General features: G+C 59.7%; 1 protein-coding gene across 2 annotated transcripts in view; it reads right to left on the reverse strand.

Annotated features, from left to right (window-relative positions):
* The window catches only part of SCUBE1 (signal peptide, CUB domain and EGF like domain containing 1), a 126747-nt gene that overhangs the window by 54836 nt on the left and 48986 nt on the right, over positions 1 to 22925 (reverse strand). For both annotated transcript variants that reach the window (XM_060023990.1, XM_060023989.1), the window contains exon 5: positions 1482 to 1607. In XM_060023990.1, the coding sequence (XP_059879973.1) occupies positions 1482 to 1607 (126 nt within the window). The remainder of the gene's footprint in view (positions 1 to 1481; positions 1608 to 22925) is intronic.

The following is a 22925-nucleotide window of genomic DNA, read 5'->3' on the forward strand; positions in this document are numbered from 1 at the left end:
GGAGCACGAGCTCCCTTGGTGACAGGGACTATGTCTGAGGCATGTGGATACCCGAGATCTCGATGACTGAGGAGAGTGGAGGAGAACTGGAAGAGTCACGATGACTAAGGACGACGGGCTGGCAAAGGCCAGCTGTCTTCTCCACAGAATGAAGAATGGAAAGAAAGCCCATTTTCTTTAGGAGAGCTGGTCAGCGTCTGTGTCCTGGTTCAGTGGCCAGCCTGGGAGTTGGACTCAGACTCCTTCATACCATTTTTCTGCAGCAGAAGGTGGGCCTGGTATGAAGTGCTTGTCTCTGGCCAGAGACGGGCAGCAGTCACACCAGCCACCCTCCACTCTTTTCAGACACACAGCAAACATCACACCAATCTGGGCATCCCGGCTGCCCGGCGAGCAGAGGCCACGTCCTGCCACTCCCCACGCAGTGCCGGGAGGATGCACTGCGTTCGAAGCTTTGAGGACTCAGTGTGTTCAGCCACCGTCTCACTTCCTTTGCTGGCTCCCATTCCTACTGGGAAGTGCCGAGTGACCACATTAAGAGGCTGGATTACGCCTGCGTCCTGCAGGCTGACCTCCAAGCTGGTCCTGAAACGGCACCTTTGACCAGAGGCCTCATTCAATCCAGATTCCCCAGGGTGTCATCGTCTATAGTGGGCCTTTCAGGGCTAGGCTATGAGCTCTGGTCTTTGATCCTGGAAATAAGCTCAGTGCAGCCTGCGCTGGGACCCCCCCCCAGAACCAAGCTCTTTGCCTTCTTTTTTTTTAAAAAGTAAATTAATTAATTTATTTTTTGGCTGCATTGGGTTTTCGCTGCTGAGCGCGGGCTTTTTCTAGTTGCGGTGAGCGGGGTCTACTCCTCGTTGCGGTGCGTGGGCTTCTCATTGCAGTGGCCTCTCCTGTTGCAGAGCACGGGCTCTAGAGCACAGGCTCAGTAGTTGTGGTGTGCGGGCTTAGCTGCTCCGTGGCATGTGGGATCTTCCCTGACCAGAGCTCGAACCCATGTCCCCTGCATTGGCAGGTGGATTCTCAACCACTGCGCCACCAGGGAAGTCCCCTCCTTGCCTTCTTTATACCATTCTGTTACCAAGGGCTGCCCTGGCCCACTGCGAACCCACAGTCCCTCCGTTCCTGCTGGAGAGCTCGAGCACAGGGCCAATGGGTCTCTCGGGTTGGGGGCGGGGGGGAAGGAGGAGGTTACGATGAGCACTGGCAGGGTTGTCACGCAGGGCCCCGCATAAGATCCAGCCCAGGTCTGGGGCTGTGTCAGTGGTACTATGCCAGGGAAACCCCGAGCCTGGGGCTTACGGCCCTTGTCCCTCATGCCTCCCAGGCCCCTTCGGGGGGGGGGGCCCTGCCCTTCTCTCCCCCCAGGGGACTGAGTGCCCTTCTCAGGCAACGTCCAGCAGACTGGACAGACCCCCCACAAAGCAACGGCAGGAGACGCGTGGGAATGTCTGAGCCCTTTGCCTCCATCTACCTACGTGTGCAGTCCTTCTGGTTGTGGGCAAGGTCAAAGCCGGGCCTGCAGTCACAAGCCACGCCACCTTTGGGCGTCTCCCGGCAGATGTGGGCACAGCCATGGTCTTTGTTCATGCAGTTCATACCCTCTGGGAAGAGACAGACAAGAGAGGGGTTGGGGACCAGGGAGAGAGAAAATTTCAGGCTTAGAAGAGAAAACCGGCGAAATGTCACAAACAAACGTCGTGTTCTTGGGCTGCCGTCGGCACGTGCATGGCATGCACACGGGGGGTGCACCTAGTCATCCAGATGGCGATCCCCTAGGGGGAAACTGAGGACACGGTGCCCAGGTCTAGAGCCAGGCCTTGCTCGGAGGCCGGAAATGAGCTTGCAGGACCCATGGAGGAAACGCTCCTGACCTGGGTCAGATTACAGGGCATGGGCTGCAGGGTGCTTCCCAGGTCAGGGGTTTAGATGGTTTCCCCACGAAAGCAGACGTGGGTGGCGTTTAAAACGATGGCGGTGCGCAGCACTTTTCAGTTTGTACGGGGATGCCACAAGCCCCCGTGGGGCAGGTGGAGACTTGCATGTCAGGCTGGGCACACAGGGGAGTGCTGACGGGTCAGGGTGCAGACACGCCCCGGCCGGCCTCCAGCTGCAGTGCTCCCCGGACCCACGGAACCCCCAGCCTCAGTGCAGAGCCCTGCAGGCCCGGAGCCCCGAGCAGGCGTCCCTCCGCCCTCCGTGCTTATTCCGGTCCAGGCCACACACGTCACTGTTCTCCTAATGGTAGCCTGAGATTCCTGCTGGTCGGCAGATGTTCCTCTTTAAAGCAAATATGCGTGCAAACCTCAGGCACCTTTTCCTCCGAGGCCTCAACTTAAAAGGGCAGCTCGCAATGGACTCCCCTGCTGGCTGGGAAACTTCAGAAATGGGAGGCTGTGGCAGCGGCTCAGGCTGGGCCACGCCACTGCCTGCTCGGCATCCCATGCTCTAGCTGCAGCGGGCTTTTTTATCTGGAGCCTGTCCACGTTGGCCCTGCCCGGCCGGCCCTTGAAGCTCGTCCTCTGGCCGACTCGGAAGCCCTGTCCCTCCCAAGGCCAGCCAGGTTCCCTGCCTTCTCCCCTCCCAGAGGCCTCGCTGAGTGCAGAGCTGGGCTGCCCACGGGCTTCGAGGGCAGGAACTGTGGCCCATCCACCTCCGGAGGCCTGGCCTCTACGCACCACCCAGTCAGCGCCCGCCAAGCATCTCGCCAAAACGCCCTGGTGTGATCAGGGAGAAGAAGGGTTCCCTGGGGTGGGCCGTTTGGCCCCTCTCCTGAGTCGCCCACAGTTTTGGGGAAATCCCCTCCACCCCAGAAGACGATCCCCCTCCCTGTCTGCCCGCAGCGGCTCGGAACCCCCTTCAGTTGACCCCGGTTGATGTTTATCTTCCCGGGGATTTGTGAGGAGTTTCCAGAATTTATGAGGTCAGGGGTCAAGTGAGAGGTTAGAGGTCACAAGTCCATCAAGAGGCTAAGTGCAGATGAAAGGAAGGGCTGCTGTCCGCCCACACGGCCCTGAGACCTCCTCCCCCAGGTGACTCACTGGCCTCCTGTTCGAGGTGAGGACTAACTAGCTCAATCTTGACCTCGGCCACTTGAAGCATGGGCGGGGGGCAACTGAGAACTGACAGATGTTTGAAAACACAAACACCCTGGCAGCTACCATAAAGACTGAAAAAAGTCTGAAGTTGAAGAAAACAGAAACAAGTCAAAATGAATGAAGCAGACATTTTGCTCAGCGCACCGACCTCTGGTTTCACCTGATTTTATTACTCTCATTATTCCTTCACCCTGATTTTCTCACTTACGCAAGTCAAATTGTCCAACTGGAGCCCAAAGAGCTTGTGTTTCTGTTATGGCTATAAATATTTACTAGAGATTAAATGGGGAAATTTATCTCTATTGGTTTATTTAAAAACGGAAATTTAAACTTTATTACACATCAACATTAGTACGTCTTTGGTTAAAAACGGTATTTTCTAAAACAAGGAGAGTTGGCTGAGAGGAGGGGCCCTTGCAGAGGAGAAGGCGGGGTGGGTGTGATTCTCGACCATACTGTCTGGAGCCCTGGCCCCTGGTTCTCCAGGCACTTGTCACCCTTGCCTGTACGGGCGGGAGTCTCTGTCGGCTGGGCCTGCTGCAGACTGGGCGCTCTAGGGGCCAGTCAGCTACTGCTGTGGCTCCGAAAGGCGTGTGCACTGTAAGGCCCGTGCCACTGCGGCCCTCCCTCCCCCGGGAAGCCTTCCTTGGCCCTCAGGCCCGTCAAGGGCCTTTTGGACACCCATGCTCTCCTCGCTGTGGGGTAGCTGTGTGGCTCCCCTCTGCTCTCCAGGTGACTCAGGCTGAGCTCTGGGCCTCCCCAGTGACCTCATCGTCCAGGGCAGGTCTTGCCCAGGAGGGGATGCTCCGGGTCCCCACAGCAAAGGGAGGGGAAATGGAACAGCCTTGGGTCTGGGTCTCCCAGCTGGGAGCGGCAGCCACCAGCAGCCAGGCTCACGTACGGCTGGACCGCTTCTGCTCAGCTCGAGCGCTTCTGGACGCTCCTGACACGGTGGTTGTGAGAACATTGCCATCATATTTAAAAATGACCCTAGCAACCACCCCAAAGAAGGCCACAACGGCCTAGCTAGGGGCCGGGGGTACGGCTTCCTCTGTGCGGGTGACTCAGCCCCTTGCCCAGCCGTGGACGCGGGAACTGCGTGACCTTCCCCTCCACTCTGGGGCGGCACTGGCTTCCGCGGGCCATGAGAAGCTCGGCTTCATGGCTGGCAGGACCACAGATGGTCAGGGCTGGACGGCTCCTTGCCATCCATCTTCCAAATGGGGAAAACGGGGCCTCGAGGCAGGGGTGGCTGTCCCAGATCATACGGCAGGCCTGGAACCCAGGCCGCTGGGCTCCCAGCCGTGGCTCTCCTGGTCTGGGGGTCACTGAGCGACCCTTGTGGGACTCAGGTGACGGACAGGCAGCATGCATTTGCTGGGGGGTGAACAGAACTAGGAACCCGGCACAGAGCTGGGCTAACAAATGGTACCTGTTACTATTTGTTGTCCTCAGAATTAAGAGCCTATGAAAATTCAAGGCAAATTCAGACTGTGAAGCTCTCCGGGCAGCCCCTCAACGAAGCACAGAACCCCTCGCTCCTCTCTGACCTTTACCCGGCTGCCGCTGAGCACGAGGGCGGAGCCTCAGCTCACCTGCAGAACCATCACGAAGCCTCGTCTCTCCTGCTGGTGTCACCTCTCTAGCCTTTCCAAACAGCGTGGCGTTCCTCGAGCGGCCGTGCTTTACGGCAGCTGGGGTCCCGACCTCTCACCTGCTTGTCCTCTGAGTCCCCGCTCTCCCTCTGCAGCCACCACCGGCCTTCCCACTGGGCTGGACGTATAGCAGAGCGGCCTCGGGCGGGCCTGGCCCATGCCCTCTGCAGCTGCTCTGTGAAAGGTGACGGGCTCTTACGAGCAAGGTCACTCTGGCGGCGTCCTAAGCAAGGGGAGCGCTAAAGGGCTGGCCTATGAGACCCACGCCTCAGGGCAGCACCGAGCTGAGTGGCTCCCCTTGGCGGCTAACCGATGCCTTCCTTCACTCTCTGGGCGCGGCTCAAGCTCTGTCCCGCAGACCGAGGGTCCTGGCTTTGTCTCTTCCTTCCAGCTGGCGCAACGCTAAGGGTCGGCTCTGCGCTTCTCCCGTGCCTGTCTACCTGCGGCCGCCCTGCCCACCAGCCAGCGAGCTCCGAGAGGCCGTGTCTTGTCCCTGCTGTGTCCCGTGCCCAGAACCCTGGCTGCACACGGCAGATGCTCAGGAGATCTTACTGGGGAGCGGATGCAAAGGCGCCAGAGGGAGAGTCCAGCCCCCAGGCCGGCAGGCCAGCCTGGCCACGTGCTCACACCATCAAAATGCTCCGAGGAAGGCTGAGCCTCGTGCAGGAGGGGCCGGGGCCAGGGCTCCCCTGCTCGTACCTGACCCTCTGGTCAGATACCTTCTTCCCTTTTCTCAGCTGACAAATGGGCTGTCAGAACGTGTACCTCCGAGGGTTGCCGTGAGGCTCAAATGAGAAGACCGTGCAACGTGTGTGGCACAGAGCGGGTTCCTAAGGAAGGAGGGCTGTTCCTAGAGCTTTTCTACACTGCTGCTGCTTCATCCTGCCTTGTGTAAAATGCGTGTAGCTGCTAAGTTGCGCTCTCCTGCCAACCGTGGGTAATTTGAGGGGAGACCTGACCTTTACTCTTTCCTGTATCCCAAGTACCCAGCACGGGGCCTGCCCCGAGTTAGGGGTCAGCAAACAGTAACTGAAAGAAAGCAAAGAAGAATGGGGGCGAGAAAGAGAGAGAAGGGAGGAAGAAGAGAGAAAGAGGGAGGGAGGAAGAGGAGAGAGAAATGAAGCCTTTCTTAGCTCAGAGCAGATTAAACCCATTGCCTATTATTTAGGGGACAAGGCGAGAGGCATAGAGAATTTGGAAAGCACTATTGTGGCATTCTCTGCTGTGTGTTCTGTGAAACACAGCATCCCAGGTCGCCTGAGGTAGGGAATTCACAACGCACGTTAAAGGCTCTGAGAAGTCCTGCAGGCACTCGTGGATAGCCCCCTCCCCCTCACTTAACACAGTATCCTGGGGAGCTCTGCCCCAGCCCCTCTGGGAGGCTCTGGGTTACAGGCTTAGAGACCCCAGGGTGGCCCACTTCAGCCCCTCACCTTACAGATGAAGCCACGGTGGCAGAGGCACTGTGGAGGCGCAGGGCGGGGCAGGGAACACGTGGAGCCTGGCGTGGCTTCCTCTGTGCCTCAGAGCCTCAGGGGTAGAGCGGACGGCTCTCCCTTCTTGTCCGCCCAGGAAGGCGGTCCTGAGCACTGCGAGCTAACAGGGGTAGTACTGGGAGGGCTACTGCTGAGGGCCATGGGGCCAAGTGGAAGTTTGGATGTGAAAGGTGAACCCCGGGGCGGGGGCATGCAAGGTGCGTGTTGCCAAGCACTTCTGCTGCAGGAGAATGGTCCTGGGCTCCACACTGGAAGGGACTGCAGGTCCCCCGCCCGGCTGCAGCCCCATGCCAGCTCCTCTGAGGCAGCCCGGCCCGTTCCCGCCAGCTCTGGCTGGCACACTGTCTCCACGGGCTTCTCCAGAACAAGGGCGGAGCCCAGAACTGGGCACAGAGCAGGCTTCTGCGAGCCTGCGGGACCGAAGGGCCCTGTCTCCCTCTGTCCTCCTGTGGGCCCCTGCTTTGTACCGTGTCTACTCTTGGGAGCTGGACCACAAGACAGCTGCCTCGGGGCCAGGCGCAGCCACTCCCTCAGCCTCACTCCCCATCGTGATACCATGCAGTGCTGAGTCCAGCAGAAAGCCCTGTTCACCTCCCCTCCTCGAGGGGAAGAGAGAGATAATTTCAGAGTTGTTCCCAGAAATCCTGGTCTTCAGGGGCCTGGTGCCAGTCAGGCCAGGCTGCCCGCCAGGTCGAATCTAATTTGATCCAATCCATCCAAATCCAATTACGTTCTGCAAGCTCGGACCGAGTGTCTCCTCGGTGCCCAGGGTGGGGCGGGGAGCAATGAGGACACAGAAGCTTTGCTGACACGTCGCCAGGTCCACATTCAGACTCTGACGCTCGCTGCATGACCTTGGGCAATCCCTGCACCTCTCTGAGCCTTAGTTTTCACCTGTGAAAAGTGAATAGTTGTCGGACCTGCCTCCCAGGCACTCACTCAAGGTGCAGGCCCCTCCTCTGGGCCAGTGAGCCTGGCTAAGGGTGCAGGTAAGGACCCGAGGGACTTCATCCTGGGCAGGGGGAGCCACTGAAAGGTTGTCAACTGGGCAGCGATGCACTTTGTGTTAGAAAGATCTCTGGATGCTGTATGGAGGCAACCTGCTGGGGCAAGAGTGCGGGCCAGAAGCAGGTGGGAGGCTGCTGTTATCACCCTGAAAGGGACGGAGCAGCCTGGAGGGGCGGCAGCGTGTGTGCGGACAGGGACAAAGGCTGGATCTGGGACACACGTCAGAGTCCCTTTCTCTCAGTTTTCCAGAAGCCGTGATGTAGGGACTCGGGCTCTGACTGTACTTTCATTTAATGTAACCCTCACCGTAAGCCTGGAAAGTGGGTATGACCGTGAGGCTGGATCAGGGTTGGGGAAAGACGTGCCAGGGCCACACCGTGCACAAGAACTCCGGGCTGCACCTTCCTCTCCCAAGCGCCCCGAGCTTCCTTCTGACGGGCCCCTCCCCAGGTTCTTGCACTCTCTAGGCCCGGTGACAGGCCCCCGCAGCCCTTTCCCACCAGGGCCTATTTTCCCAAAGGCCTCCTATCATTTTTTGAGGCTCTACAGGAGTGTGCACAGAGATAAACGACGGCGGACTCTGCCTGCCCCAAACCAGTGCGTTCATCGCGCCTTCTGTAGAGCAAAGCTCACGGATGCATCTAAAGCAGGGCAGTGGGGCTGGGGGCCGATCTGTTTGTACTTAGGGGCAGCCTCTCTCGTAGCCCCTGGCCCAGAATAACAAAGCTGGAATGTGTGCCTCTCAGGGGTCGTTGCTATGGCGACTTCATCAATAACATCATTTTCCGCATCCCTGTCCCTTAAACACGCAGGAAGGGAAGGCAAGCTGGGAACGGCAGAGCGGGGAGAAGAGAACAATCACCTTGTTACGTCCTCCCCCAACTCGGGAGGAAGGGATTTTCCTCCCCTTCCACCTCATCAGCAGAAAATTACGGAGCCCAGGAAGAGGCTGGAGCCTTGGGGGTGGGGGATGCCAGGAAGAGGCTGCTGCCTTCCCCAGCCCAGACTCGGCAAGCTGGCCCAGCCAGGCAGGGAGAAACAAATGTGGGCCCCCACATGCTTCGAATGGGGGTGCTGAAGGGAACGCTAGCAAGGTCCTGCCGCGGGGGGAAAGGCAGGGGCGGCAGCAAGGATGGGACCGTGGGAGAGGTGACGAGGACAACAGCTGTGCCCGTCCGCCCAGAGCCGCCTGTGTGCCAGGCTGAGCCACGCGCTTTACATGTTATCTCACGAATTCTCCCCACCACCTCAGCAGGGCGCTTCTGTCCGTACTGGCCCACTTAACGGATGGGAACACTGAAGCACCGACAGGTTAATAACTGAGGTGAGGGGGCTGGATCTAGGGGCAGCCCTGAAGCAAGACAGAATGGGGGCAGCTCTGGGCTGCAAAACAGGAAACTGAAACTCGCTGCAGACGGATGACGACCCACCGCAGCTACCACTGTGGAGCGCCTTCTGTGCCCTAAGCACTTTACGTGAATAACCACCTTTAAGTCTCAGGACCATTTTTCAGAGTAGATGCTATTATCCCCACTGTGCGACTGAGGAGAGTAGGACCCAAGAAAGGCTTGGTAACTTGCCCAAGGGACACGGACGAGACAGGCATACCGTGTTTCACTTCAAAACCTGCGTTCCCCGTGGCCTTCTAGGAGGCAATGGAGCATTCACGGCCAGGGGAGGGGCAGGGAAACCCCAGCTGTCCCCTTCTCTTCCTTACCTTTCCCCAGGGTGTGAAGCACGGAAACGACCCAGCCCCTGCCCTCCCTGGCTACGTCGACTTTTCCACATTCTGTCTCTCCAAGCCCATATCAAATGCCAACTTCTCCAGGATGCCTGATTTTTCACGCCGCACAGAGGCAGACGTGAGAACACGGGCCCTTACCATCTCACTCTGCAAGGTTAAGTAGTTCTGTCATCATTTTACAGAACCATTCAGAGAGACTGAGCAATTTGCCCTTGGTCACTTGGGTAGGATGTGGTAGAGCTGAAACTTGAACCCTGTTCTGTCTGACTTGAAGACCTGCCCTTCTCCAGCTACAGAAGGAACTTTATAGAGCATAAACCTGACTGTATCTTCCCGTTGCTAAAAACCCGTCAATGCTCCCACCCCAGCTGGGGCCCAGGGTTAGGCTGAGAGTTCTCAGTATAGCACTCTAGGTCCTCCCCATGCTCTGCCTGCCACGGCTCCAGGGAACAGGGACACTTGGCTGTTGGCCAGCAATTTGAGGTTCTGCTTGGGTGTCACCTCTCCCAGGAAGCCCTCCTTGATTCCACCCTCCCCTCAAGTCCCTCGGCTGGATTAGGGGCCTGGGCTTCCACAGCCCTCTGGACTCCCCTCTCTCATAACACCCGCCACACGAACTGTAACTTCTGGGTTTGCTGGGCTCCCCCCACCAGACTGGGGGGGGTCCTTGAGAGGCAGGGCCCAAGCCTGAGTCAACCCTTTGCCCTCCCCCCACCCCCCGGCCACCGCACAGTGCCCATTTCAGGCCTGAGAGATGTTCGCTAAACCTGGCTACACTGGCGAGGCGCCTGGGCTCAGCCACTCTGGGCTTTGGACTCTGCATCAGAACAGCGGCCAGTACCCGGGCAACAGGACGTGTCTGTCTGCAGGCCCAGGCCCGGCTGCTGCCTGCAGTGCAGTGCTGGCCCCAAGCCTGTGCTGCCTGCCCGCCCGCCCGCCGGTCCGGCTCCACCTCGATCCCCTAATTACACTCCAACAGCATCTGTGCCTGGATGGTGCTGGGAGAGCCTCTCATTACGGGGCCTGGGCTTAGCAGAATGCAGGGCTCTGTCTCCCACCCTGTGCCCCTGAAATTACATCCTCCCGGCCAATTCCAGGCCCGGCCGGGGCGCCAGCAGCCGGCTGCCCCAGACTAGACCCGCAGCTGACCATGAGCCCAGCCCACCCCAGGCTGCATCCCTAGGGGTGGCCCCACCTGGGAAACAGGAGTAAGTCTGTGGGCTTCCACTCGCCCGGAGCGCCTCAATGCCAGACCCCATGCCAGGCTCTTTGCCAGCTTCCCTGATGGACTATCTCCACGATGCTGAGTGCCAGGTACCGCCAGCAGGCTCACCAGACAGGTGACGATGTGAGGCTCAGAGAGGCTCCCCCACCTTGTGCGGTGGCGCGGGGACCCGACCCCCGGCCAAGCGCTCACTTCACACCCCAGCAGCCCTGTGCTCACTTGGCTGCCTCACTGGCCCTCGAGGGGACTCTGCTCTGCTCTTCCTCCAGCGCCTCGTTGTTTTCATCAGCCCGATCCTTTCCTCGCTGCTCCCCACTGCCCACTCCCCGCACACAGACCCTTGGGCCGTCCCACCACCTCCACCCCTGCCTTCAGGCTGGAGGCCCCCTGCCAGGGCCCCGGGGGGACTGGCCCTTGTCTGTGCACCCTGCCTCCCCCGCAGCACCTGCTGCCCAGCTGGTGCAGCCTCGGCAGTCCAGCCCTTGTGTGATTTGACCCCCGACGCCCTCCATGTTTATCTGCTCACCTGCCTACGTGCTTTCCTTCCACAAATATTTAGGTAGGGTCTCCCGGACACCAGGCCCCTCCTTCTGCAGGACCAGCCCGCTTCTCGTCTGTGCCTCTCATCCCGCTCTGCTCTCCCAGTGGCTGGACCACAGCTGAGCCCATTGTAGGTGTGCCACCGACACCCACAGCGTGGCTGGCCCCGAGGCGCCTGCTCACGCACAGACAGAGGCCCGTCTCTGAAACCAAGCCGTCCTGCTTTGAGTTTACAAACAAGCAAACAGCCAGAATGGGCTGGTTTTCTGGAGCACCCAGAGGAAGCCTCTCCTTCCCCCCTGAGGAGGCTGCAGCCCACCGGACGGGACTTGCCCTGAGCCATGCAGCAGTCAGCACAGCGTCCACGTGGAGCCTCCTGACTCCCGGTGGCTCCCCTGACTCCCCATGCCTTGACACTCAAGTTCAGTTTTCCTTCTTTTAAAATTTATTTTAATTTGTTTGGCTGCACTGGGTCTTAGTTGCGGGACGTGGGATCTTTAGTTGCGGCAGGCAAACTCTTAGGTGCAGCACGTGGGATCTAGTTCCCTGGCCAGGGATCGAACCCGGGCCCCCTGCATTGGGAGCGCAGAGTCTTAGCCACTGGACCGCCAGGGAAGTCCGAGTTCAGTGTTCCTTCCATCACAGCAGGAGGTGGCTCACGAGGCACTGCTGGCTCAGGGCTGTCGGCCAGCCTTTGGGCTCACCCTCTCCCTCCCTCCCTCATTGTACGCCTTTGCTGAGCACCACCCGCGTGCAGGCCGCCGGCAGAGCCAGCCAGGATGCACACACGTCACAGGGGCATTTTCAGCTAAGCCCAAGTCCTCTGCCGCAGCTGCTCACTGAGTGGGCAGATTCTGTGTACATGGACAGGTGGACAGATGGACGGATGGCCAGCTGAGACTGTGGCTGGCTGCTGGAGAGCCAGATGAGAGCAGAGGGGCAGGGCTGGCCTTCTCGGAGAGCAGGGACGGACCCCAGCCTCCCTTCAGCCCCTCACCTCTGGTGCCTTGACCAGTCCTGGCCCTGGGAGCCCCTGGAAAGCCTCGTCTGTGAGATGGGAGGGAGCCTGCCTGGTGGCTGTGAGGACCACGCAGCAGTGCGTGCGGACACACGTGGACAAACGTTTGCAGAGCTGCAGCTGCCACAGGAAGGTCGGCATCGCTGAGGTGGGGCGGGCCTGCTTTTTACCAGATCTACTTCCCATGCCTATTCCAGCCCTTTCTAAGGTATGTGGCCTGGAACTCGCTCGGTTTCCTCCTCTGTGAAGTGGAGAAGGGAGGTCATTAAAGGGCCCTAAAGAGGTGATGGCCCCAGCTCAGGGTCCCTGCCCACCCCCTACCCCGGCCCCGTGTGGCCAGCTCTGCAGTGCCTGTCCCCTCTGAGCCGCCCCTCACCCTGGACCCCTGCCCCCTCCATCCCCTCCCAGGGCTAACCGTCCTTCCTCTTCCCGTCCCCTGAAGTTCCCTGGCTGATCGCTAGGCGTCACCACGAGCACATCAAAGCCTCTCTGAGGCCCAGGTGGCTGGGACCACAGGCCTGTGAGACTTGCCTCCTGGGTTTTCACTCTGCTTGGGCTCCTGAGGCTAGGGGTGCCCCCTTCCTTCCCCAGGGTTGCCAGACACAGCAAATAAAAACACAGGATGCCTGGTTAAGTCCAGATCTCAGATAAACAAGTATTTCCTGAGTAGAAGCATATCCCAAGTATTGCATGGGTCATATTTACACCAAAAAAAGCATTCATTATTTACGTGAAATCCAAATTTAAATGGGTGTCCTGTATTTTATCTGGCAACCTTATCCCTCCCTCCACAGGGACCCTAAAGGGAGCCATGGGGGGTCAGTCAGCTCACACAGGCCCCAGGCCATGGCCTGGCTGTGACCAGGGAGCAGGTCTGTTTCTCTCTCCTGACAGGTGACCAGACGAACGTAGCCCAGGTGCAGGAAAGGCCAATGTGGCGGCTGAGCGAGTGACCCCCAGCAGCTCTGGGGGGCCCTGGAAGAGAAGCTACAAGAACGCTGGGGGTGTGGCAGCAGGAGACTCCCTAAGGACACGAGCAGCTCCCAGGCGCCTCAGCCGGTGCCTCACCTCCACTGCCCGCCACGTGCTGGGCTTTGGAGTCGCCAACACCTGGGCTCTGGGCTGGCTCGTCCCAAACCAGCTGTGCCCGCTGTCCCTGGCTGCATCTCCGTTCCCTCCCCTGCACAACAGGGTGGCAGCTGTTACTTCCCAGGGTCCTTTGAGGATTAAGGGGCACCAAGGACTTGGTACACAGTAGGAACTCAATAAATGTTGAGCACCTTTCCCTTTCCCCAGGGATCGTATCAAGGGCATGAACAACCACCTTTGGCAACTTACGCCGATTCCCACCATTTATTCTAACTTGAACAGACTGCCGAACGGTCACTTCACTCGGTAAACAGATACTCGGGCACGCACTGGGTCAGCCACCGTGTGGGCCTGGGGGACAAGGGGTCGAGTCTGGGGCAGTAGGGAGGATCAGTGCTCCAGGAGAGGAATCAGCTCGTGCAGAGAGGCTGCCACGCTTGCCTCGAAGTCAGAGACGGCTTCACAAGAGGAGGTGAAGCGAGATAGGCTTTGAAGGATGACGAAGAGTTCTCCAGAAGTGAGGGGGATGGGGAATGGCACTTGAGGCAGAGGAAATAGCACACAGCAAGGCCCATGACTGGTAAAGGGCTCCCCGGTCACGGGGAGAACAGAAGGCAGGTGGGGGATGGGCGAGGGGCCGCGCTCTGGAAGGCCTTGGAAGGCGGTGAAGGCCGAGCTCCTGGTGCGGGAGAGACAAGGGTTCGTTGCGGCAGCTTCAAGACACGCACAGCAGGGAAAGGAGGCGCAAGAAGGTCCTCAGTGGGGAATGACATGCCCAGAGGGTCACACGGAACAGTGGCTCCCACTGCTGTCAGAAGGCGGATGGGACAGGGGGGCCGGGGAAACAGTTAACTGAGCGGAAGGGTGAAGCCTGGCCCCGGGAGGAGGGTGGAGAGGCAGGGCCCCGGGGCTGCAAGGGGCTCCGGGCAGTGGGCAAGTCCTGCTCCCTCCCTTCTATCCATTTGTTCATTCAGTATCGTTGGTCTCAGGAGTTGGTAAGACGTGGGTTCAAATCTTGCCTGTGCTCCTTACTCACTGTGGACAAATCTCTTGGCTTTCTCACCGGCAGAATGGGGTAACACAGCTACACGGCACATCTGGTCACTCCCGTCACAGTCTGGGCACAGTGCTTGGCACACAGTGATGCCCAGTGACAGGCGACAGTGTTACCACTTTCAGGTCCGGGCACTCCGCCAGGGGACAGAGTATACACCTATTCTCTCATTTTGGTCCTCATAAAAATTTCTATAAGGAACACTAATGTTTGTCCCATTTCACAGATGAGAAACTGAGGCCCCAGGACTTGCAGCCGAGAAGGGAGCCAGGGCCAGGGCCAGCTACCCCTGCGCCGTCCACACGAGGAGGCCGAGGTCCTGCAGCGTGGAGGAAAGCCCACCGCCAACGCCACTAAGTACTGGGGTCTCTGCAGGGCTGCCTGGCAGGGGCTGGCCAGAGGCCAGGCCAGGAGGCCAGGGCGTGAAGCTGGGCACACCAGCCGAACGAGTTGTTTATGGGATGGGAGGCGCGTAAAAAGTAACGGGCTGGATTTCTCGTCCCCGCCTCCAGGGCCGTTCTGGGCTGCAAAGGGCCGGGACAGGCCTCCTCCGGCAGCACCACAAATCTGCCCACTGAATGCGAGAGCTGTTTATCCTCCCGCCCACCTGGTCTGTAGGCCGGGGCGGGGGGGAAGAACCTGCCCCACGCTCTGCCCCGACGAGCAGCCAGAGGGGCAGCCCTGAGGCTGGGCTGGGGTATCCTCCAGCATGGCCACCGTTTCCCCTCTTTTAAAACAGAAAATTCCCAGCCGCACACACCCACGGGGAACCTAGAACCCACAGCTGACGACAGAAAGCCCTGGCACAGGGCAGGGGATGTCCCTGGCCCTACAGGAAGCACGCTGGGGCCTTTTAGGTCAAGGCCTGGCCCACACCCCATCACGTGGGAGTCACGCCCCGGGAAGCAATGGGAGCCGGCCAGCCAGGCACGCTGATAGGACCCTAAGCTGGCGTTCGGCTGGGGTGGCTCGGGAGGGACCGCGAGCCTCTGTCCACGGGCATTTGAGTGCGGAGATGGGGGTGGAAGAGGAGAAGAAAAACTACCTTAGGCGTCAGAAAGCTGGCCTCCCATCCTGAGGGCCGCCTTGTGCTGTGGCCCAGCTGGGGTTCCCTCCCGCGCTGGGGTGCCAGTGCTCACCCGAGGTTCTTCCCGGGGTAGCTGCGAGCATCACAGCAGTCACGGTGCAAGAGCACCGTGAGCTGCGGAGGGTGGGGCCCGGCCGGGCGAGGACCCCTGCTGGCTGGGACAGGAGGAGAGGCGGGAGCGGCCCGACAGGAGGCAAAGTCCAGAGGAGGGTCAAGGACCAGCCTGGAGGAGTCTGAGGGGAGGGCCCGGGATGAGCGCCGGGACGGGGCGGCAAGGGCGGCCATCTCCCCTGAGAACCACCGGCCCTCTGCCCTGACCCGTCCCCAGGGACCCGTGCCCGAAAACTGCCCGGGGACCTCTGCTGAGGGGTCCCCAGCTGGTCGTGCGGCGGTGTGGGCTTTGGGCGGCGGGCTCAGGGCGAGGCTCCCGGCGGCGGCTGACCCGGGGCGGCTGAGGCTGACTCAGGGTCTGAGTGCGGCTAGAAGGAGGGCTCTTCTGCAAGTGCCACAGGGGAGCCCAGCCCCCTTCCCGGCCTGGCCCGGGGGCGGTGAAGTGCAGCACAGAACGCAGAGCACGGCTGTCCCCATGGCCCCCTGCGGGGAGCTCAGAAAACTCCCGCGCCCCTGCCTCCCCAACCAAGCCCGGTTCCTGAGCTCACACCCACCATCCCGGCCACCTGCTCGGGCCCCAGGCCGAGTGGGCGAGGAGAGAGTGTGGGCGCCCGCCCTGTGCATGAGCTGCCCCGGGCACCTGCGGTTAGGACGCCGAGCCAGAGGCTGAGCGGGACCCGGGCTTCAGCCTCATGAGAGGCTGGCCGGTCCCGCTGTGCGCCCCAGGCTCCCCTCCAGGGCTCCGGACTCTAGCAAGAACAAGGCCCCACGCGGACCAGAGCCACTGGACCCTCCTTCAAACCGCCACTGAAGTACTCCGCACCCACGTGATGCGGGGGCCGCGCCTCTCTGCGGAAGGGCTGCCTGCCCTGCTGCTCGCCTTCCGCTCACCCACCGTCCCGTCCACCCACTGCCCCCGGTGAGGTCCTGACCCTGACGGCCACCAGGGCCACCTCCCAGAAAATCGCTTCATCTCCCTTTCCAGCCCACAGTGGGTAGCGATCTTCCCCAAATGTGGATCATACGCCCACCCCTGGGGCTGACAGGGGCCCCGTCACTGTCACAGCAAAGTTCAAACCCCTGCCACACACGGTCTCCTGCCCCTCTCACTTCTGGCAGCCAGGTCTGGTTTCAGGCTCTAGGACCCACTCTCTCCGATGGGCAAGGAAGGCTGCAGGCGCACTGACTCTTCCAGAATAAAGTTGGAACCTTAGACGGCAGAGAACCCCCGGCCAGAGGCGAGAGGCCAGGCCGGCCTGCACGAAGGGCCCAGCTGGACGACCACAGGGTGGAAAGACAGTAAGGGCGCCGGAGGCGGGAGCGGCAGGACCCGGAATCTACACGTGACCCCGTGAGAAAAGTATCAGGTACAGGGAAGGGGCTCATATCCGAGTCCCCCTTCCTCTCCATTGAGGCTGCGTGACTTATAGAAACGACCTGAGGTCAGGACCAGCGCTGGCACCCAGCCCACCAGGCTCTACCACAGAATCACGTCCTCAGCGAGACAGTGCTGGAGGGTGACCAGTGTCTGAGGGCCCTCCCTGCTCAGGCGCCATCCCAGAACTCAGGCCCAGAGCGGGCTGTGACTGCACGTCTGTCTAGGGTCTCTGCCTCTCCATCTTCAGAGCCCTGCTCCAAGTTGTCTTCCAATGTCAGCTGCTTCCATTACTCTCAACCCAGGTCTGGACCCAGGGGGCCCCGCCAGCTTCTCGCCCTCTCCTTCCCATCACTGCCGCGCAATCCCCCAAAAGCCCCCGGCCGTGCCGCCCGCTCTCCACTCTTCAGCTCCTTCTGAGGCCACCCACCCTCAGGGGCTTCTTCGATCCCTCTCCACCTCCCCCAGGCTCCCAGCCCTCAGGCAGAACTAAGTTCCCTGTGACCTTAACAGGCTGCTGGCCGAGCCCCTCAGCACTGTGGCCCAGGGCCCGAACTGACCACCCAGTACGTGACGCCACGCCACGCCACGCCCTGGGCGCAGACGTGAGCATCACAGCCCCAATCCAGGTTGACCGGCGCACTGGGTGAGGAGGTCCCTCTTCTCTTTAGAACCCAATTTCCATGCCTGACCAAAGAAGGGGTGAACCACGGGATAGTTGTAGTCTCTTTAAACACTGGGAGGCAGCCACAGAAGGTGGTCATGATTTGAACCCACACTGCCTAGGTGCCAGTCCTGGTACTACTCCTAGGATCCACGTGACCCCGGGCGCATGACCTGCCTTGTTATTTGCCATCTGCACGTGGGAAGTAATAGTACCTACCCCGCAGGGCTCCAGGGGTTATGAATGAGGTAATTTTAGCGTGACAATATGCCTTGGTCTGCGTGGGACAGTCCCAGTGTATACCTGCTGCCCTGTCACAATTAATAGCGCCTCCTTTCACTCTCAGAAGTGTACTGGTTTGAACGTTAACTTACATAGCCCCCTGGTTAAGACAGGCAAAGTGCTCACAACGTGCCTGGACGAGTATCAGCTACTCAATTATTATTAAAATGCTAATTCCTGGCTGCCGAGGCGGTTACACAGAGCCACGTGCAATAAAGTGGCCGAGAACCAGACTCTCACACCGTACTAACGCAGCTTCCTGGACTCGATACTGTTCTCTAGTGATGTGAGATGTGACCGTCGGGGGGAACTGAGGGAAGGGTATGTGGGATCTTGCCTTACTATTTTTGCATTTCCTTAGGACTCTACAATTACTTCAAAATAAAAAGTTTCAAACTTCCAACCCTATTGTTTGGTGTCTAGCTACAGTTGGGTACAAACTTACAGACAAAATGAACAGATCCTAAAAATACTTCACGCAGGCGTCTCATACACAAAAGGATGAGCTCTCAGAGAGCTCCCAGAGTATACCTGCAAACTCGGAAACAGGTGAAAACGGCTCCTGTGAGCAAACAGCTGTGGCAGAGCCCAAGGCCCTTCCCGAGAAGCCAGGAGCCCTCAGGCTCACACAGTCTCCGCCTCTGTGTGTGGACCCAGGGCTGCTGGCTTCACATCAAGACCCCCTACAGACAGGGGTGCGGAACGGCAGTATCAGAAGAGCTACCTCCAGCCCAGAAGCTGGGCCACTCAGCACGGCGACAGACATTAACAGGCATTCTCTGGCCTTCAGAGGAGTGGCCGTCTCAGTCACTGAGTTTGTAGCAAAAATTGTGAATTGTAGGGAAAAGAGGCCGGGCCAACTTAGGCTGTCCCTCTGAAGAGAGACGGGATTGGGTGGGCCACCTCAGGAGGCCTCCACTACGCAATGTTTTTGAACTCCTGGTGCTTGAAGAGGCACACTTGGTACCTGGGATGCTCACGCTGGAGAAACGTCTCTGCTTCTCGCAGGCCTCACCCTGCCCGGGCCGGCCGCAAGCCTCATCGGAACCCTCCACACAGGCTGCCCAGGCTCAGAGGCCAGCCCGTCAGAGCACGGGGTCCTGCCGTGCCCCTGGCTGCATCCCTGGGCGAGTTTCCTATCCTCTCCGTGCCTCGGTTCCTAGTCTGTAAGGATGCAACACGCGAGTGCGTGACAAGTGCTCGTCACAGTGACTGGCATGCAGGAAGCCCCCAGGACGTGTGGCTCTCACCGTCACCGTCATCGCCGAATGCAGAAGAAGCCAAGACTGCCTATTCCTGGCTCCCACCTCTGATTTTGGCTGGAGCCACGATTACCCCTGATGCCAAATCTTAAGCTTTGTGAAAACGCGGCCCTGAGTGTCACCAGGAATGCCGGTGGTGGGCGGGCAGTGCCGTTTCCTACCCATGTTTATATGTGCATTTATACAGGCTCAGAAGGATATTAAACAGAACATGAAACGCACTCAGGTAAACCCGTGACGCCCCTGCTGAGAGAATGCCAGCCTGGCGTCCGCTCTGCACGGGCCTCAGCCTTGCAGGGACACGGGTGCTCAGCTGCCCCGTGGCCAGTTCCAGTGCCTCCAACGTGGGAAAGGAGGCAGCATGGCAGGGCTCCGGCGTGCAGTCAACTGTGCAATGGCCTCTCAGAGCCTCTGGGCCCCTACCACTGGGTCCAGAGCCTGGGCAGACCACAGCGTCCACCAGCACGTGCTGACCAGGAACCTATCTGCACGACCCGAGGATGTGGAGCGTCCGGGCCCAGGGAGCCGCCCAGAACCGAGCGTCACTCTCCTTCCTCCCTCAGGCCTTTGCCATGGGCCCCACGGCAGCACAGGACACAGAGGGGTGGGGAACACGGTCCCCGCCCACAGGGAGCTCCCAGGCTGCAGGGACGCAGGCGGCAGGTAGAAAACTGCCTTCAGTGGCCAGCAACGGTGGGGGGTGGGAGACAGGCAGTCCTCTGAGCACAGACGAGGCAGAGCCTGACAGTGATTCCTGGGCCGGCTCAGGACAGGCTGTGCAGTGACTGGGCGCTCTCACCAGGGCTGAGTGGGGCACCAGTCAGTAGACAGGGTGGCCCGGGGAGCAGCAGGGGCAGACAGAGGCCCGATGTCCTCTTTATGTCTGGGTTCCCGACTGCCCGTGCCTAGCAGGGGCCTGGCGCGCTGCTCAGACCTTCACAGGGAGGACGGGGCTGGACGCTTCTGGGGGGCAGGGGCTGGTCTGACCTCTGCAGCCCTGGGCGGGTCAAGCAGCGAGCGAGCTAGTGCTGGATGCACGGCTGTCTTGATGGGCATGTCCTGCCCTGAGCACAGACAAAGCCAGGTGCGAGGGCCGCCGGCTCACCCCTCGGAAGGGAGTTCCTTGAGGAGGAGGCCTGACTCCTGATCGCCTCTTCACCCTCGGCTGACGCTCAGGCTTCAGCCAGCAGCCAGCACGCAGCAGAGCCTTGCTCAGCGTGCACCCAGGCCCCGACTCTGCTGCTGGCTCGGGAAACTGGCCCAGAGGGGGTGAGGCCCTGCCCTCTCGGGGCCTGTTTCCTCATCTGTGATAAATAACGATAATAAGAGCCCACATCTATTGAGACTTTCTTTTCAGTATCTTTTTAACTCTATGAAGTAGGGACTTTGACTATCCCCATTGTACAGACCAGGCACAGAGAGGTTAAGTGACTTGCTCAAGGTCACACAGATGACAGGTGCTGGAGCTGGGATTCCAGCCTAGGCTGTGGGGCCCTGGAACCTGTGCTCCTAGTCACGGCATAACACAGAGATGACAGGTCCCCTCTGTGCCAAAGGGCCCTCGGGGATGAACTTTGACAGGTACAGCCCCTTAAGTGCCCCTGCCAGCCTGTCCTGCTGCCTACAGCTGTGGGGACGATGTGACACTTCCTCTCACTCTGGGGCCTTCCACCACCACCACAGATTGGACCACTGCAGGCACCTGGTGAGGCTTCAGAGCCCGGCCGTGCAGGACAGCTTCCTGCGTCGGGGAGAGGGCACACGTGTCTCAAACCCACTACCATCGGCAACAGTGGTGGCCCAGGATCAGTGCCAGGGAGAGAGCAATCCTCCACCAGGCCGGCCAGGAGACCATTCTCATTACTGTCTCTGCTGTTCAGACGGCCACACTGGAGCCCCTAGGTCCCTCCCTCCAGAGTGGTTTTCTCAGCTCACTATCACAAGGTAACTCCTAGGGTCCTTATTTAGCATTTCATCCCCTTTCTGGATGCAAAGCTTCACAGGGATCATGCCTGCTTTTGCCCACACGGGGATCCTGGGGACCAGCCAGCACCTGGCACATGAACGAATGGAAGAGTGACCTGCCATCGCACAGCTCGTCAGAGCTGTTGGAGCTCCTTCGTCTCCCTAAATCAAGTTTGCTCAGACTGAAAGAAAGGATTCGTCACTGGAAGGAAAGGGAAAAGTTCATCCAGGAGTCAACACCTTCTTGGAGCATAGATACGACATAAGTCTTTTTAAAAAAAGAGCAGGCACGGGAGAGGGAGGGAGCTCGAACGTGCTAGCTGCTTGGTGGCCCGTCTACTCTGGGTACTCTGGGACCCGGGAGGCCCCCTGGGAGCATGATTACAATGGAGAGGCGGAGGCTGGGAGTGGCCTGGCCCGGCTTCCCCCAGGCTGTGGGGTGGAAGAGGGACTTAACGGCTTGCTGGACCAGAGGCTGAGTGGGAAGTGAGTGTGGGCTGTGATGGAGCCAGAACCAGCTCAGTGAAGTGCTGAGCAGAGACAGGCCACAGCTCTCAACAGCTGTGGGTCCCCTCCCACCCAGAGCTGGGAGAGAGGAACAGCCTGTGTCCCCAAATCAAGCATGAGTTCTAAAGGCCTAAAGAAGCTGTCTATGTGAGTTGCCACTCCTAGGGCGGGCACCGCACTTGACCCCTTCAAAGCATTTCCCCTAACGGAGCCCTCACTTGCCTGGGAGGGATTGCTGGTCCCAATTTATAGACAAGGAGACCCAGAGAGGCAGGAGTAACTGCAGAGGCCATGTGACCAGTGGAGGTGAGAACGGCTGAGAACCTAAAACCCACAACCCCAGCCTGGCCAGATCCACACGCCTCCCGCCAGGGTTTGTGTCATCGCCTGGGAGGTGGGGCCGCTCAGAAGGTCTGAGCCCCGTGGCCTTGTTTCTCGGCCGGGAGCCTGGAGCAGACCCTGCTCACGTGTCTGGTCCCCTCTAATCAAACCCAGCTCAGGGGAGGCTCCAAGGGGCTGACAGGCATTAGGAAGAGTCAGGTGACATGAGGAATCTGATCTGGGGAACAGAGGCCACTTAGGTACAAAACAAGCTGGGTCTCAGCACCGTGAACGTGCTCTTCTGAGCTCTAACAATCGTCACTGAAGGTAGCACGCAATCACGATGAGCAACTGTCCTGACAACCAACAGAGGCTCAGGAGGGAGCCGCGTGGCCAGGCACCCAGGCCCGTCCCCACCCACAGGCACGACCGAGCGGCTGGCCAACGTCCTGCGCACTTGTCCTGTCCTCTTGGGACCTTCCACAGAGCCTTCGGGAGCCCTGGAAATGCTGCCGCTGGTCCTTCAGCGGGTATCCAAGAAGTTGTCTCCTGTTTTTCAGATTGATTCATTGCCCAGATTTAAAAATTAGGAGACTGACACAAAAGTCCTAATGAGAAAAGGGACTCTTCTTTAACCAATACGTCAGTTAATGTAGATTGGGGCTAGTCCCCCAAACCTGTATTCTGGTTACATCTAGATTCCTGGCTTCACCTATAAATCCAGATCTGGCCACCCAGGCCTTTGGGTGGGGTGAGGCACGTAGACTCCAGGCTCCACTGCACGATTAGTTTGAGGCCCAGCCCCTGAAGCATCTGGTTTCCCTAGACGTCCCCCGCCCTGCCCCTCCAGCATCATTTCCCCGCCTCTGCTTACTCAGCTTCCCATGGCTGCTCCCCGCATGAAATCCAAACTCCCGCCCACATTCCACCAGCCTCATGGTCTGGCCCCTGCCAAGCTCCCCTCATCCTGGGATCACTGTGCCCACCATCCTGCCCTTCATTCTGCGTTTCCCGGGAGTCTGGTCCATTCCCACCTCGGGGCCTTTACACACACCCCACCTGGCCTCACAGTTGCTCTCCCTCCTCGTTCCATTTCAGCTCACACGTGGCTTCCTCAAAGAGGCCTTCAGCGCCTGCCTATTTCTGTCTGTTCCTCTCCCTGGTTTCTTTCCTTACCAGCCTCATCATGTCACAGCTAGCGACCTGGGCTGGAATCCTGACTGCCGTGTCCCTAAGGTATGACCTCGGGCAGGTCCCCTAACTTGACTGGGCAGGGTCCTCACCTGTTGCAGGGTCATAACACCCCGGCCTCGCCAGGCTGCTGTGAGGGCCCAGCTCAGAGTAAGCGTGTGACTTCACAGCAGCCACTGTCGCTGTCCCCCCCATCATCGTGCCCCCCACCGCCGGCCGATGCTGAGGTT

Source organism: Delphinus delphis, chromosome 11 (assembly GCF_949987515.2).
Source record: "Delphinus delphis chromosome 11, mDelDel1.2, whole genome shotgun sequence".
In the NCBI taxonomy this organism is placed as follows: Eukaryota; Metazoa; Chordata; class Mammalia; order Artiodactyla; family Delphinidae; genus Delphinus; species Delphinus delphis.